The sequence below is a fragment of the Erythrolamprus reginae genome, chromosome 2 (assembly GCF_031021105.1).
Source record: "Erythrolamprus reginae isolate rEryReg1 chromosome 2, rEryReg1.hap1, whole genome shotgun sequence".
NCBI classification, from domain to species: Eukaryota; Metazoa; Chordata; class Lepidosauria; order Squamata; family Dipsadidae; genus Erythrolamprus; species Erythrolamprus reginae.
The window spans coordinates 5,554,194-5,570,454 of NC_091951.1; the positions used below are offsets into that span (position 1 = coordinate 5,554,194).

Consider the following 16,261-nt stretch of genomic DNA (forward strand, 5'->3'; position numbering starts at 1 on the left):
TAATCACCATCTAATACAATAAAACTACCAGTTCAGATAAATTTAAAGTAGTATAACAACAAAGTTATCCCTTTTTCTTTATTTCCCACCAAATATATACCTTTTGCCATACATTATAGAATTCTGATTCTTCTTGATTGTTTAACCTTCTCGTCATCATATCGAGCTCAGCACATTCTAGAACTTTTTAAAGTACTGTATGTCTGTTTCTTTTGGAATCTCAGATTCCTTCCATTTTTGAGCAAAGGCTATCCTAGCTGCTACTAATATATGAACTATTAAATAATATATATCTTTTTTATATTTCTTATTTGGTATACCTAGTTAGAAAAATTCTGGTGTTTTCTTGATTTCTTGCTGGGTTATTTCTCTTAACCATTTTTCTATTAGGTTACAGTATTCTTTTGCTTTTAGGCATGTCCACCAAGTATGATAATAGGTACCTATTTCTATTTTGCATTTTGCTATGTTCTTTTGGTATGTTGTGAGTTGCCCCAAGTCATCGGAGAGGGGTGGCATACAAATCCAACCAACCAACCAACCAATCAATCAATCAATCATTATCAACAGAAAGAGAAGTACAAAGGAAATTATGGATTAATAATTTAGATTATCTACGGTTGACTCTCCAGATTCCTAAGAGGTCAGTAAGGGGCGAGTACAAGTGCACTAGAGTGCCTTCCGTCCCCTGTCCTATTGCTCTCTTATATCTCCTATACCTTTCTTCTATTATTATATCTTCTTTTCTATTCTTTCTTAGATATATTTTACTATGAGTATCTCCTCTATAACCTTCATCATGTATTTTACTATGTGTATATAGATATATACCCACTAAAACTCTCATTGTGTATTGGAATGAATGAATGAATAAATAAATAAATAAATAAATAAATAAATTTGTGCGGAAATGAATAGATTTACAATGAAAATTAAGGATAAAGGAGACTTGGAGTTTTATCAAATTTGGGGGACATTTTATGAATGGGTTGAAGATAATAAAATGGATAAAATAGTTAATGTAACATAAATTTAATGTAAAAGAGATAAAGAAATGAGAAGTGTGTTCAGTTCAGGAGACCTCACTGACAAAAAGATATTGACAAAATTGAATGGGTCCAAAGACGGGGTACAAGAGTGGTGGAAGGTCTTAAGCATAAAACGTATCAGGAAAGACTTCATGAACTCAATCTGTATAGTCTGGAGGACAGAAGGAAAAGTGGGGACAGGATCGAAACATTTAAATATGTTAAAGGGTTAAATAAGGTCCAGGAGGGAAGTGTTATTAATAGGAAAGTGAACACAAGAACAAGGGGGCACAATCTGAAGTTAGTTGGGGGAAAAATCAAAAGCAACATGAGGAAATATTATTTCACTGAAAGAGTAGTAGTAGTAAATCCACAGTAACTGAATTTAAACATGCCTGGGATAAACATATATCCATCCTAAGATAAAATACAGGAAATAGTATAAGGGCAGACTAGATGGACCATGAGGTCTTTTTCTGCCGTCAGTCTTCTATGTTTCTATGTTTAAAGTCAGTGGATCAATCAAAAAAACTATCCTTTATGTTCTTTTGGTATGTTGTCAGCTGCCCCGAGTCCTCGGAAAGGGGCGGCATACAAATCCAATCAATCAATCAATCAATCAATAAATAAATAAATATCAACAGAAAGAGAAGTACAAAGAAAATTATGGATTGTGCGGAAATGAATAGATTTACAATGAAAATTAACGATAAAGGATAATTAACGATAAAGAAGACTTGGAGTTTTATAAAATTTGGGGGGGCATCTTATGAATGGGTTCAAAATACAGTAATAAAATGGATAAAATAGTTAATGTAACGTAAATTTAATGCAAAAGAGATAAAGAAAGGAGAAGTATCTTTTTATTCTTGATGAAAGCATTTTATTCTCCTTATGCACACTGAAAACATATATAGTGCACCAAAGACAAATTCCTTCTGCGTCCAATCACACTTGGCCAATAAACAATTCTATTCTATTCCAAAAAAGAAAAACCAACCCTGAGAAAGTGGGAATGCAGCCACTGAGGGATCTTCACCCAACCTGTTCAGAGGCCCAAGCGGGTAAAGCCGGGAAGGAGGCAGCTGGAGCGGCGGCCCCCCTCCTCTCTCCCTCCAGAGACAGGATCGGGCCCTCCCCGGAGCCTGGTGCGAATCCTGCCTCCTCCTCGTCCGGCTTTTCTCCTCTGCATGGAGAGGGCGGCTAGGGAGCATGGGGCCCGGGGTTGAAGCCGAAGGAGGGCGGGCGCGGGTCTCTCCCTCCTCCGCCTCCCTTTCCACGGGAAGAGCCCCGGACTCGCCCGGAGCACATCTGGTTTTTCCCCCTCCAGCCTCTCGTGCGGAGCTCCAGGGGTTAAGGAGAGCGAGTTGCGGCGCCCTAGAGCGGCAAGGTAATGTCATTTCCTTCCCAGTCTCCTCTACAAAGGAAGCCATGGCTTTGGCACTCGAAGGAGCCGATAGGGAAGCGCCTAGTGTTCCCTTATCTTGGAAGAAGGCGCCCCCTAGTGGGTTTTAATAATAATAATAATAATAATAATAATAATAATAATAATAATAATAATAATAATAATAATAATAATAATAATAATAATAATAATAATAATAATAATAAAATTTATTATTGTCAAAACAATGAATTGTCATTGGCAACGAAAGTCGAGTGACACCCAGAGACCAGTCCCACCATACATAAAATTTAAAAATAGAATAAAAAATAGAATAAAATGTCCCACCCACTACAAATTCCCCACCCTGAACCACTCAACCATCTACATGTCAAACCGAGTAATATTGTCCAACAGTTCACTGATGGTGACCCTTCAGTTCGTTGTTAAGTGCGAGTATAGCACTGGGATAAAAACTATTCAGGAAACATGTGGTCAGTGCCGCCATCAGGAATTTTGGGGCCCCATACAGCCTAAGTGTCTGCCCCCCCTCCTTCCTTCCTTCCCTTCTTCTTTCTTTTTTCTCTTTTTGTTTTTCTTTTCCTTCCTTCTTTCCTCCCTCCCTCCCCACCCCCTTCCTTCCTTCCTTCCTTCCTTCCTCTTTCTTTCTTTCTTTCTTTCTCTTCCTTTCTTTTTTTCTTTTTTCTTTCTTTCCTTTTTTTCCTTCTTTTTCTTTTCCTCCCTCCCTCCTTCCTTCCTCTATCTTTCTTCCTTTCCTTCCTTCCTTCCTTCCTTCCTTCCTTCCTCTTTCTTTCTTTTTCTTTCTTTCTTTTTCTTTCTTTCCTTTTTTCTCTTCTTCTTTTCCTCCCTCCTTCCTTCCTTCCTTCCTCTTTCTTTGTTTCTTTCCTTTTTTCTCTTCTTTTTCTTTTCCTCCCTCCCTCCTTCCTTCCTTCCTCTTTCTTTCTCTTTCTTTCTTTTTTTCTTTCTTTCCTTTTTTCTCTTCTTTTTCTTTTCCTCCCTCCCTCCTTCCTTCCTTCCTTCCTTCCTTCCCTTTTAAATTTTCAAACTGTCTTCTCCATATTCCTGGCTGAGGAATTCTGAAAGCTGCAGTCAACTGGTCTTCAGCCTTTGTCCAGCCCTGCACTATGGACCCCTCCCCCCCGTGAAGAGGCCGGGGGCTTCTTTCCAAAGCCAGTGGCAGTGATGCCAGAACCCCCTTCCCTGGGGATGGGAGCGGGGAAGGGGGTCTCCACTGGTGTCCCTCGACAAGACCTTCAGCAACACACCAGCCCTGCTAGGCAGGCCTCTTAGCCCCGCCAAAGAAATGGGGGTTAAGGAAGACCCCCACCCCCCACCTTGCCCCAAACACTGGCACTCTGCATAACCCATGGGGGGGGGGCTTTGGCTTCCCCTCTGCAGAACAGAAGCTGGGGACCCCTCCCTCCACTTACACCGGATCCCTATGGCCCATCCGAGGGCTGGCAAAATAGGTGTGCCCCCCCCAACTTTACATTATACTCTCCCCTTTTCTAAGAGGTCTGTAAGGGGCGTGCATAAGTGCACTTTTGTGCCTAATGTCCCTGTCTTATTATCCTTTCTATTACTACGTTCTACTTATGTTAATATATACTATAATACTATACTTGTTTGACAAATAAATAAAATAAATAAAAGTTGGGAAGGCAGGCTGGGATGGGGGGGCAGAGGTAGCTAGGTGGGTCGCAACTTGACAGGCTTACCTGGCAGGCAGATCAAGGGTGCAACTCTCAGGTAGGCAAGATGCAGAGAAGCTGGGAGGGGCAGGGGGAGCGATTGACAACCAGGGGACTAATTCAGGAGCATGGCCGGCCAGCCATTGCTAACCAGGCCACATCTTCATTAATGGTTCTCCCAAACCAGTAGCATTTCACCTCTGGTCTTCAGGCTTTTAATTAACCTTAGCTACTCTTCTTTGCAAAATCTCAACATCTTTTTTCGTAACGTAATGACCAAAACTGGATGCAGTATTCCAAGTTGTGGCTCCTGCAAGATACCTGGGACAGCTGGAGTCAGCAAGCCATCGAAAGGCATTTGCTCTTGTACGGTGCCGTGCGCTTCCATCCGCCGTTTTGCATTGGCAGTTCTGTGTTAGCAAAAACTTCAGAAGAGAAGGATTTAGGGGTAGTGATCTCTGACAGTCTCAAAATGGGTGAGCAGTGTGGTCGGGCAGTAGGAAAAGCAAGTAGGATGCTTGGCTGCATAGCTAGAGGTATAACAAGCAAGAAGAGGGTGATTGTGATCCCCTTATATAGAGCGCTGGTGAGACCACATTTGGAATACTGTGTTCAGTTCTGGAGACCTCACTTACAAAAAGATATTGACAAAATTGAACGGGTCCAAAGACGGGCTACAAGAATGGTGGAAGGTCTTAAGCATAAAACGTATCAGGAAAGACTTAATGAGCTCAATCTGTATAGTCCGGAGGACAGAAGGAAAAGGGGGGACATGATCGAAACATTTAAATATGTCAAAGGGTTAAATAAGGTCCAGGAGGGAAGTGTTTTTAATAGGAAAGTGAACACAAGAACAAGGGGACACAATCTGAGGTTAGTTGGGGGAAAGTTCAAAAGCAACATGAGAAAATATTATTTGACTGAAAGAGTAGTAGATCCTTGGAACAAACTTCTAGCAGACACAGTAACTGAATTTAAACATGCCTGGGATAAACATATATCCATTGTAAGATAAAATACATGAAATAATATAAGGGCAGACTAGATGGACCATGAGATCTTTTTCTGCCGTCAGTCTTCTATGTTTCTATGTTTTGTACAGCAAGTACAAGGGAGCTCCAGCCACTGAAAGATTTTGCCCTTGTGGCTCAGGAGAGGTGAAGACTGAGGGACACATACTCCTGAGATGCTCCTTTTACACTGACATTAGGAGAAAGCATATTCTACCACTTATTGAGGGATATTCTGGCCGCTCGGACGTTGCCTATCTCCGGTGATTGCTTGGGGATGAGCAGGCCAGGATTACAGCACAGGTGGCCAGATTCTGCGCGGTAGCAGCAGGGATTCGTCACAAATGTGTGCCTTCATAGCGAGATATGTACATCTGTTGTATAGTTACAATGGGTCAATCTTGGTTGCTGAACCAAAAGTCGTTTCCTGTTCTTTTTCCTTTTAATTATTATTAATATTATATTGATGGTCTTTGATCGTAAATAAAAATTTATTATTATTATTTGTTCTGCCTGACTGGCTCAGGCAATGCATAATAGTCCAATGAAACAGACACGTGCTCTGCTAATCAGCAAACTTGTATTAAATAAACAAAAAAGGGTTACTCAAAACAGTTCTTAGTTTCCAAAACGTTTACTTCAGCCGCATACAAAAACACAGGAAAAAGCAAACAAAGACAACCTGGGAGGAGCAAAGACTTTTCCGGAGTCCTTTTGAATCTTTGAAGCAAACAGCAAGTCCCAGAGTTTTCACCTCCCACGTGTCTGAAAAAGCTGGGTTGAAAACTCCAACGGCACGGAACAGAAACTTCAGAGCAGGAACCACAAAATAACACAGATATCAACAGTAGAGACCTTCAAATTTCTAGGTTCTATCATATCTCAAGACCTAAAATGATCACCTAACATCAAAAACATCATCAAAAAAGCACAACAAAGAATGTTCTTTCTGCGCCAGCTCAGGAAGCTCAAACTGCCCAAGGAGCTGCTGATTCAGTTCTATAGAGGAATCATTGAGTCTGTCATCTGCACCTCTATAATTGTCTGGTTTGGTGCTGCAACCCAACAGGACCGACACAGACTTCAGAGGATAATCAGAATTGCAGAAAAAACAATTGCTGCCAATCTGCCTTCCATTGAGGACCTGTATACTGCACGAGTCAAAAAGAGGGCGGGTAAAATATTTACTGACCCCTCACATCCTGGACACAAATTGTTTCAACTCCTACCCTCAAAACGTCGCTACAGAGCACTGCACACCAAGACAACTAGACACAAGAACAGTTTTTTCCCGAACGCCATTACTCTACTAAACAAATAATTCCCTCAACACTGTCAGACTTTCTACTAAATCTGCACTTCTATTCTACTAGTTTTTCTCATCATTCCTATCACCCATTTCCTCCCATGTTGACTGTATGACTATAACTTGTTGCGTATATCCTAAGATTTTTATTAATATTGCTTCTTCATTGCTTATTTGACCCCTATGACAATCATTAAGTGTTGTACCACATGATTCTTGACAAATGTATATTTTATGTTATGTACGTTGAGAGCATATGCACCAAGACAAATTCCTTGTGTGTCCAATCACACTTGGCCAATAAAAATTCTATTCTATTCTATTCTATAAACAGCCACAATTTGCCTTGGGCCGTTGCTCCCTTTTATCCCTTTAGCCCTCATTAAGGGAACCACACCCAGCCCTCAGTATAAGAACCACACCCAGCCCAGGTGCTCCTATAATGACTTGCAATACTCATTAAAGCGATCCCTTCTTTGCATAGCTCTTCGGCTACGCAGATCAATATATTGATCTGCAGAAGAACCCAGGGACGAAAGACTGTCTGAGGGACTGCATGCCAAATCCCCTGGGCTGTCTGCTGAATCCTGCGTCCCAGTGGCCTCGTCCTCCTGGCTGTCTGCCACATCTACCTGGCTGTCAGCCAGGCTTTCGCATTCACTTTGAGCCGCGTCTGTCCCATCCATGGGAGCAACGGCTGGCCCAGGCCCAAACACATTATTCAGAGTGCAGTCTTACTTTATAACTCACGTAGATTCAGAGGGTGAAAAAAAGCCAAAGGCCTTACTTTATTAGTAGAAAAAGGCCATGAAGCCAAATGAACCAAAAGAATCAACTTATCCTAAGACGTATACATATATGCCAACTTCTTAATCCTAACTGTATGCTGATTTATTTCACACAGCACTCTTTATAATAATCTGTTCTCTCTGACCCAATGCAGCTAATACACACGCCCAGTTCTAAATGATGCATTAATTCATGAGCCTGCCAACATCATAGATAAGGCTGCAGGTATAGTGATAAATGTTTACGGAAAGCTTGTGAGAAGCTAGATGAAAGAAGGTGCTTGTTGGTGCCAGCCACTACAGTGTTCCCTCGATTTTCGCGGGGGGATGCGTTCCGAGACCACCCGCAAAAGTCAAATTTCCACGAAGTAGAGATGCGGAAGTAGTGTTCCCTCGATTTTCACGGGTTCAAACTTCGCGAAAAGTCTATACCACGATTTTTCAAATATATTAATTTAAAAATACTTCACGGGTTTTTCCCCTATACCACCCGATGATGTCATGTCACTGCCAAACTTTCTTCTGCCTTTAATAAATATTTTTTTTAATAAACTTTAATAAATAAACATGGTGAGTAATAATCTAAATGGTTGCTAAGGGAATGGGAATTTGCAATTTAGGGGCTTAAAGGGTTAAAGGAAGGCTTGTGATACTGTTCATAGCCAAAAATAGTGTATTTACTTCCGCATCTCTACTTCGCGGAAATTCGACTTTCGCAGGCGGTCTCGGAATACATCCCCTGCGAAAATCAAGGGAACACTGTACACCATTTTTGGCTATGGACAGTATCACAAGCCATCCCTTAACACTTTGAACCCCTAAATTACCATTTCCCATTCCCTTAACAACCATTTACTCACCATTATTACTGGTACCCACCATTGAATAAGACACTTAGTAAGATACTTAGTGATCCTGATATTTATAAACATAATTATTTATTAACACACAGATAACCATTTAAGAAATCATCCATTTAGATTCCCAAGGTCCCTCTGCCTAAGTACTGCCTAGGTATAAAATCTTACGTTTCTCCACATTAATTTTGTTGTCTCATTTGGATCAGAAAGGCACAATGGGCATACACATAAAAATCTATAGACATGATGAATTAAGTTAGAATAGAATTTTTATTGGCCAAGTGTGATTGGACACACAAGGAATTTGTCTTGGTGCATATGCTCTCAGCATACATAAAATGTACATTTGTCAAGAATCATATGGTACAACACTTAATGATTGTCATAGAGGTCAAATAAGCAAGGAACCATATTAATACAAATCTTAGGATAAAAGCAACAAGTTACAGTCATACAGTCAACATGGGAGGAAATGGGTGAAAGGAATGATGAGAAAAACTAGTAGAATAGAAGTGCAGATTTAGTATAAAGTCTAACAGTGTTGAGGGAATTATTTGTTTAGTAGAGTGATGGCGTTCGGAAAAAAACTGTTCTTGTGTCTAGTTGTCTTGGTGTGCAGTGCTCTGTAGCGACGTTTTGAGGGTAGGAGTTGAAATAATGTGTCCACGATGTGAGGGGTCAGTAAATATTTTCCCCGCCCTCTTTTTGACTCGTGCAGTATACAGGTCCTCAATGGAAGGCAGGTTGGCAGCAATTGTTTTTTCTGCAGTTCTGATTGTCCTCTGAAGTCTGTGCTGATCCTGTTGGGTTGCAGCACCAAACCAGACAGTTATAGAGGTGCAGATGACAGACTCAATGATTCCTCTGTAGAACTGTATCAGCAGCTCCTTGGGCAGTTTGAGCTTCCTGAGCAGAAAGAACATTCTTTGTTGTGCTTTTTTGATGATGTTTATGATGTTAGGTAACCATTTTAGGTCTTGAGATATGATAGAACCTAGAAATTTGAAGGTCTCTACTGTTGACACTGTGTTGTCTTGTATTGTGAGAGGTGGAAGGGTGCAAGGGTTTCTCTTAAAGTCTACCACTATTTCTACGGTTTTGAGTGTGTTCAGTTCTAGATTGTTCTGGTCACACCACAAGGATAGTTGTTCAACTTCCCGTCTGTATGCAGATTCATCATTGTCTCGAATGAGTCCGATCACTGACTGCAGAACCACAAGCTAATTGCCCACAGCCAATAGTCTGGTTGTGACTGACTCATGGTTGATTCAGTCTTTAATCTTTGTCAGGTTAGTAAAATGAGGAGCCAGTTTCTCATTTATTTATTTTATTTATTGGATTTGCATGCCGCCCCTCTCCGCGGACAATATGCTGACTTTGTAAAATGCTTGAAGACGGTTATAAAGCTTTGTGGAGTAGTAGATAACTCTGAACTGCTAATGGTATATACTTTATCCTGAGTGTGGATCCTTTGATGAGAAGTAAGTCTACTATTATGAGCAAAGGTCTTTCCACACTCCGTGCATTTATATGGCTTTTCTCCTGTGTGGATCATCTTATGGGAAATAAGATTATATCTCTGACCAAAGGCTTTTCCACACTCCGTGCATTTAAATGGCTTTTCCCCTGTGTGGGTCTTTTTATGTTTAGTAAGTCTCTCACACAGAGCAAAGGTCTTTCCACACTCTACACATGTATATGGTTTCTCTCTTGTATGAATTGTTTTGTGTCTTCTAAGTTTACTGCTATCACTAAAGGTCTTTCCACACTCTACACATTTATATGGTTTCTCTTTTGTATGGATTCTTTTGTGTCTTCTAAGTTTATTGCCATCAGTAAAGGCCTTTCCACACTCCATGCATTTATAAGGCTTTTCACCTGTGTGGATCCTCTTATGGGAAATAAAATTACATCTATGACCAAAGGCCTTTCCACACTCCATGCATTTAAATGGCTTCTCCCCTGTGTGGATCCTCTTATGGGAAATAAGATGACATCTTTGATCAAAGGCCTTTCCACACTCCGTGCATTTAAATGGCTTTTCCCCTGTGTGGCTCTTTTTATGTTTAGTAAGTCTCTCACGCAGAGCAAAGGTCTTTCCACACTCTACACATTTATATGGATTCTCTTTTGTATGGATTCTTTTGTGTCTTCTAAGTCTATTGCTATCAGTAAAGGCCTTTCCACACTCCATGCATTTATATGGCTTTTCACCTGTGTGGGTCATCTTATGGGAAATAAAATTACATCTCTGACCAAAGGCCTTTCCACACTCCATGCATTTAAATGGCTTCTCCCCTGTGTGGATCCTCTTATGGGAAATAAGATGACATCTTTGATCAAAGGCCTTTCCACACTCCGTGCATTTAAATGGCTTTTCCCCTGTGTGCATCTTTTTATGTTTATCAAGTCTTTCACACATAGCAAAGGTCTTTCCACACTCTACACATTTATATGGTTTTTCTCTTGTATGGATTGTTTTGTGTCTTCCAAGTCCATTGCTATCAATAAAGGTCTTTCCACATTCCATGCATTTAAATGGCTTCTCTCTTGTGTGGATTCTAATATGAGAAGTGAGAGCATTGCTCTGAGCAAAGGTCTTTCCACACACCATGCATTTATATGGTTTCTCTTCTAAGTGGATCCTTTTATGGGAAGCGAGATAACTGCCTTGAGCAAAGGCCATTCCACACACCATGCACTTATATGGCTTTTCCCCTGTGTGGATCCTTTTATGGGAAGTAAGATATCTACCTTGAGCAAAGGTCTTTCCACACTCCATGCATTTATATGGCTTTTCCCCTGTGTGGATCTTTTTGTGTTTAGTAAGTCCCTTGCTACGAGTAAAGGTTTTTCCACACTCCATGCATTTATATGGTTTCTCTCCTGAGTGGATCCTTTTATGGAAAATAAGATTACTATCACTTCTGAACCTGTTATCATACTCTCTGAATTTGTTTTGCGTTAAATGGGGTTTGTCTACATGCAATTTATCTTTGATTAGCTTCATGCTTTCCCCAATATATTTTTTCCTTATTTTCTCTCGTTGGGCAAGAAAGCCTTGCATCGGAGCATCAGTGGAAGATGAGCTTTCCTGATTCCAATTATTTGACCGGTTTCTGTCATGTCTTTTGAATTCCATTCGAAATCCAAACGTCTCCATTCCACTTTTGACACTGGTCACTTGAAACAGTTCAGAAGAATCTTGATTCTCCTGCCCATTATTACCTTCAAAAACAAAAGAGAAATGAAAATGGTGACAAGGTTAGAGAAAAAGATCAAACTATAGAAATTCAAGTGAATTTACTTCTGAATTACTCCGAAATTCCATTAAATGTCCAGTCAACGAAGCAGTGGAAGTGATGTGCCGGTGCCTGGAGGCTGTTAGGTTCTGGATGGGTGTCAACAGACTCAAACTCAGCCCTGATAGGACGCAGTGGCTGTGGGTTTTGCCTCCCAAGGACAATTCCATCTGTCCGTCCATTACCCGGGGGGGGGGGGAATTATTGACCCCCTCAGAGAGAGTCCACAACTTGGGCATCCTCCTTGATCCACAGGTTACATTAGAAAACCATCTTTCAGCTGTGACGAGGTAGGCATTTGCCCAGGTTCGCCTGGTGCACCAGTTGCAGCCCTACCTGGACTGGGAGTCACTGCTCAGTCACTCATGCCCTCATCACCTCTAGGTTCAACTACTGCAACGCTCTCTATATGGGGCTACCTTTGAAGAGTGTTCGGAAACTTCAGATCGTGCAGAATGCAGCTGCTAGAGCAATCATGTATGCACAAATTACACCAACACTCTGTAGTCTGCATTGGTTGCCGATCAGTTTCCGGTCACAATTCAAAGTGTTGGTTGGTTAGTTAGTTAGTTAGTTAGTTATTTTATTTTATTTTAATTTAATTATTTATTTTATTCTATCTATCTATCTATCTATCTATCTATCTATCTATCTATCTATCTATCTATCTATCTATCTATCTATCTATCTATCTATCTATCTGATTTGTATGCCGCCCCTCTCCGCAGACTCGGGGCGGCTAACAACAGTAATAAAAACAGCATATAACAATCCAATATTAAAACAATTAAAACCCCTTAGTATAAAAACCAAACATACATACAGACATACCATGCATAAAATTGTAAAGGCCTAGGGGGAAAGGGTATCTCAGTTCCCCCATGCCTGGCGGCAGAGGTGGGTTTTAAGCTTATGAAAGGCAAGGAGGGTGGGGGCAATTCTAATCTCTGGGGAGAGTTGGGATAGTTTTCGGGAGCTGAAACCAAGGGATTCCCTAACCCAACAAGTCTCAGAGGTGACTGAGCTCTGAAGACCCAAATTGGCTGATTCCCATCAGAAAAACCGACTAATCGCACTACACATACACACTTCTCCTGCCAGAATCCAAACCTCTAGACCCTCCCGTAGATGGGTAGGCTACTCAAAAAATAGAGATAGGTGGGCAAAGGAGGGGAGGGGGACACATGGGCTCCACTCCTGCCCCAATGCCTGCTGGGTCCTAGAACAGGTGACCCGACTGTCCCGTTTGGACTCTAATTTGTATGTGAGTGGACCTGCCTGGAGACGGTGTCTCGGTTCGGTTCCTAACATCATGGGAAATTTGTCTTTTCCCATGGTCTTAGGTGTTGTGGTTGGCTCTGGCCCAGCTCCTGCCCCAAGGACTGTGGATGTGGGGGAGAGATCCACATGCTGCAGGCCTGTTTTGCCCCCGGTGGAATCTGATGATGAAGGCTCCTCTGACCAAGAAGACATGAGTGACAGGGAGGAGGAGAGTGGGGCAGACAGCTCAGAAGGAGATCAATTCTCTAGCTCCTCCTTGGATTCAGAACAAGAGTTAATGATACAGCCACGCATGCGGAGAGCGATGCATAGGCAACAACAACTGAGAGATTATTATCAAAGTAAATGAGGCCACCCGTTGTTGGGTGGGGCTGTGGTCATTAGTGAGGCTGCTATAAAGAGCAGCCTGTGGGTTTGGCCATTGTGGAGGATTATCTGATCGTTGTGTTTCGTGCCTGCTTTGTTGACTTCGACCTTTGTGTGCTGATTTTCCCCCGCTTTGAAACTAAACCAGAGCAAAGTGTGTTTCACTTTGTGAAAGAAGAAGGACTGTGAATTGCCTCACAGCTGCAAGCTAAGTATCACAGAACTGATAAGGGACTTGTACCAATTACCAGTTTGTTTGGAGACGAGTGCTCTTGGTTTAAGGGACTTTTCATTATAAAGAACATTGTTCTGAATTTTCAAACGTGTGTGTGTCTGAAATTTGTACCTGTGAATTTTTGGGAGGAGTCGACCAGAGAGCCCGACAGAACATTAGGTAACCCTTGCAAAATGGTTGTTCAACCCCTAAAGGGGTCAAGACCCCTAGGTTGAGAATTGCTGATCTAAGCAAAGTAATATTGACTCTTTTCTTCCTTGGAGTACAAGAAAGCCACATCCTTTCCTTCTCCCTCCCAGAAATAATATCGGATTAGTGATTTTTAAAAAGTAACTATAATCCATCTTCCTGAACTCCCTGATTAGGGACTAAAAAACTCTTACCCAGAGAAATGACATTTCGATGGTTTTCAAGCATGACTTCCGAATGCAGCGCTTTCTGGTCAGGATCCAACAGAGACCACTCTTCCTCAGAGAAATACACAGCCACCTCCTCGAAGGACATAAGACTCTCCTGGACATGGAAAAAGGAACAGAACAAGAGGATTTAGAAAATCTGTCCAATTCATCAGTGATTTAGACAAGTGGATAGAAGGGGAATTCATCAAATTTGCACACATGAACAAATTGACAGGAATACGAACACTCCAGAAGATAAGCTCAAAATATAGAAGGATCGACAGCTTCTAACAAAATGAAAATCAGTGAGAAATATAATATGCTACATTTAGGAAAGAAATGCTAATGAAAAGAAGAATTGGGGGTGACATGATAGCAGTGTTTGTTTGTTTAATTTGACTTCTTTAAAAAAAAATTTTTTTTTTATTAAGTTGCAAAGACAGACAAAACATACATTACATGTAACATTTAGTGGAGCAACAATCGCTCCTCTCAAAGTAGAAGTCATCTTTATATTTGTAATAAGTAAAGAAGAAGAAGAAAACCCCCAACTCTATCATTGTTTATAAAATACTTAGAAATATTAATTGTAAGATGATAAGTAAAAACACATCTAAAACATTTAAAAGTATATAGAAATTATAACTTAAAATGAACTATGAAGAAAAGAAAAGAGAAGGACTCAGGGCAGTTTACAACAATATAAAAATATAAATACAATAAAAAAGAAGTCAATTATGGAAAATCTAAAACTATAAACCCCAATTTTTTTAAAAAAAAACATAACTCAATCAATCCAGACAACTCACATACACATGTAATATCTAAGGGGCTGCCACAAAGAAGAGGGACTCAAGCAATAAGAAGCAATGGATGGAAACTATTCAAGGACAGAACCAATGTATAACTAAAGAGGAATTTCCTGACAGTAAGAACAATTAATTAATGAAATGACTTGCCTCCCAAAGTTGTGGATGCTCCAGCACTGGAGCTGTTTAAGAAGAAATGTTCTGTCCCAGCGACGAGCCCCTCCTCCAAGAAATAGCCCCCACATGGACTTTACATGCAATTCTAATATTTTAGGAGGAGAGAGGTTTGGATTTTAAAATGCAGCAACAAAGCAAGGAATAAGTCTGTTTGATGCCAGCTGCTAATTTGAGTCCCAAAACATAAGCCAACTCACAGATATCATGTTTGATCATACAGCTCTTATTAACAGACTCACTTTGAGTTGAAGCTCAGAGATAATTGATCCCAACTCCTCAGGTCTAAATTCATCATTGAAATAACAATAGTCTAAGAGTGAAATGGAGAAATCAAGACACTCCCACATTCAAAAGATGGTCAATCAACATTACCAACTCTTTTATTCTGCTTCATTCTTTCCAAATTCCCAAAACAACAATATGCACTAAGTTAAACGGTTGTGAAGAAATATTTGGGGCAAGTTTTATCAAGTTGACCGATTCTGTAGAATTTACAGTGCCTTCAGTAAAGTAATTCCACTTCTGGATCAACTGATTTATCACTCTATCATTTATTAATCTAGCAGTCTAAGCCAAAGGCTGAATGGGAGAAAAGAAAGAAAAGAAAATACTCTGTGAAGGTCATTTTGAAATTAGCCTTTGCAAAATGGAAATGTTTGACTTCCAAATTCAGGAACAAATCAGAGGATTGGAAATTATATTACAGTATAGCCCGATGTACCACAATTACATGCCCTACATGGCCATTTTCTTTCCATTTTAAAATTCTCCTTTATTTTTAAATATAATTTCCTTATTTTTGAAATGCCGGTTATGAAAAAGGCTTTTAAAAATGGTAATGTGGCAGTGTAAGTATTTAGTTATTTTTCATTAGCCTTGCAGAATTCAAAGTCCAAGAATTACAAAAAGAACAGGTCTCTAGCAGTTACTACCACAATGATATGTTTATTACTATTTCTTGAAGGAAGTTATAAGTAATTTTTAAAAACTACTTATAATGGAGACCTCACCTACAAAAAGATATTGACAAAATTGAACGGGTCCAAAGACGGGCTACAAGAATGGTGGAAGGTCTTAAGCATCAAACGTATCAGGAAAGACTTAATGAACTCAATCTGTATAGTCTGGAGGACAGAAGGAAAAGGGGGGACATGATTGAAACATTTAAATACGTTAAAGGGTTAAATAAGGTCCAGGAGGGAAGTGTTTTTAATAGGAAAGTGAACACAAGAACAAGGGGACACAATCTGAAGTTAGTTGGGGGAAAGATCAAAAGCAACGTGAGGAAATATTATTTGACTGAAAGAGTAGTAGATCCTTGGAACAAACTTCCAGCAGACGTGGTTGGTAAATCCACAGTAACTGAATTTAAACATGCCTGGGATAAACATATATCCATCCTAAGATAAAATACAGGAAATAGTATAAGGGCAGACTAGATGGACCGTGAGGTCTTTTTCTGCCATCAATCTTCTATGTTTCTAATTACATGCTCTACCTGGCCATTCTCTTTCCATTTTAAAATTCTCCTTTGTTTTTTAATATAATTTCTTTATTTTTGAAATGCCGGTTATGAAAAAGGCTTTTAAAAATGGTAATGTGGCA

General features: G+C 40.3%; 1 protein-coding gene across 1 annotated transcript in view; it reads right to left on the bottom strand.

Moving 5' to 3' along the window:
* Nucleotides 1-16,261, bottom strand: part of LOC139158667 (zinc finger protein 208-like) — a 47,644-nt gene that overhangs the window by 11,086 nt on the left and 20,297 nt on the right. Inside the window, exons 11-12 of the mRNA XM_070735988.1 lie at nt 13,656-13,785; nt 9,539-11,316 (exon numbers count right to left, since the gene is read on the bottom strand). Coding sequence (XP_070592089.1) covers nt 9,539-11,316; nt 13,656-13,785 — 1,908 coding nt within the window. The remainder of the gene's footprint in view (nt 1-9,538; nt 11,317-13,655; nt 13,786-16,261) is intronic.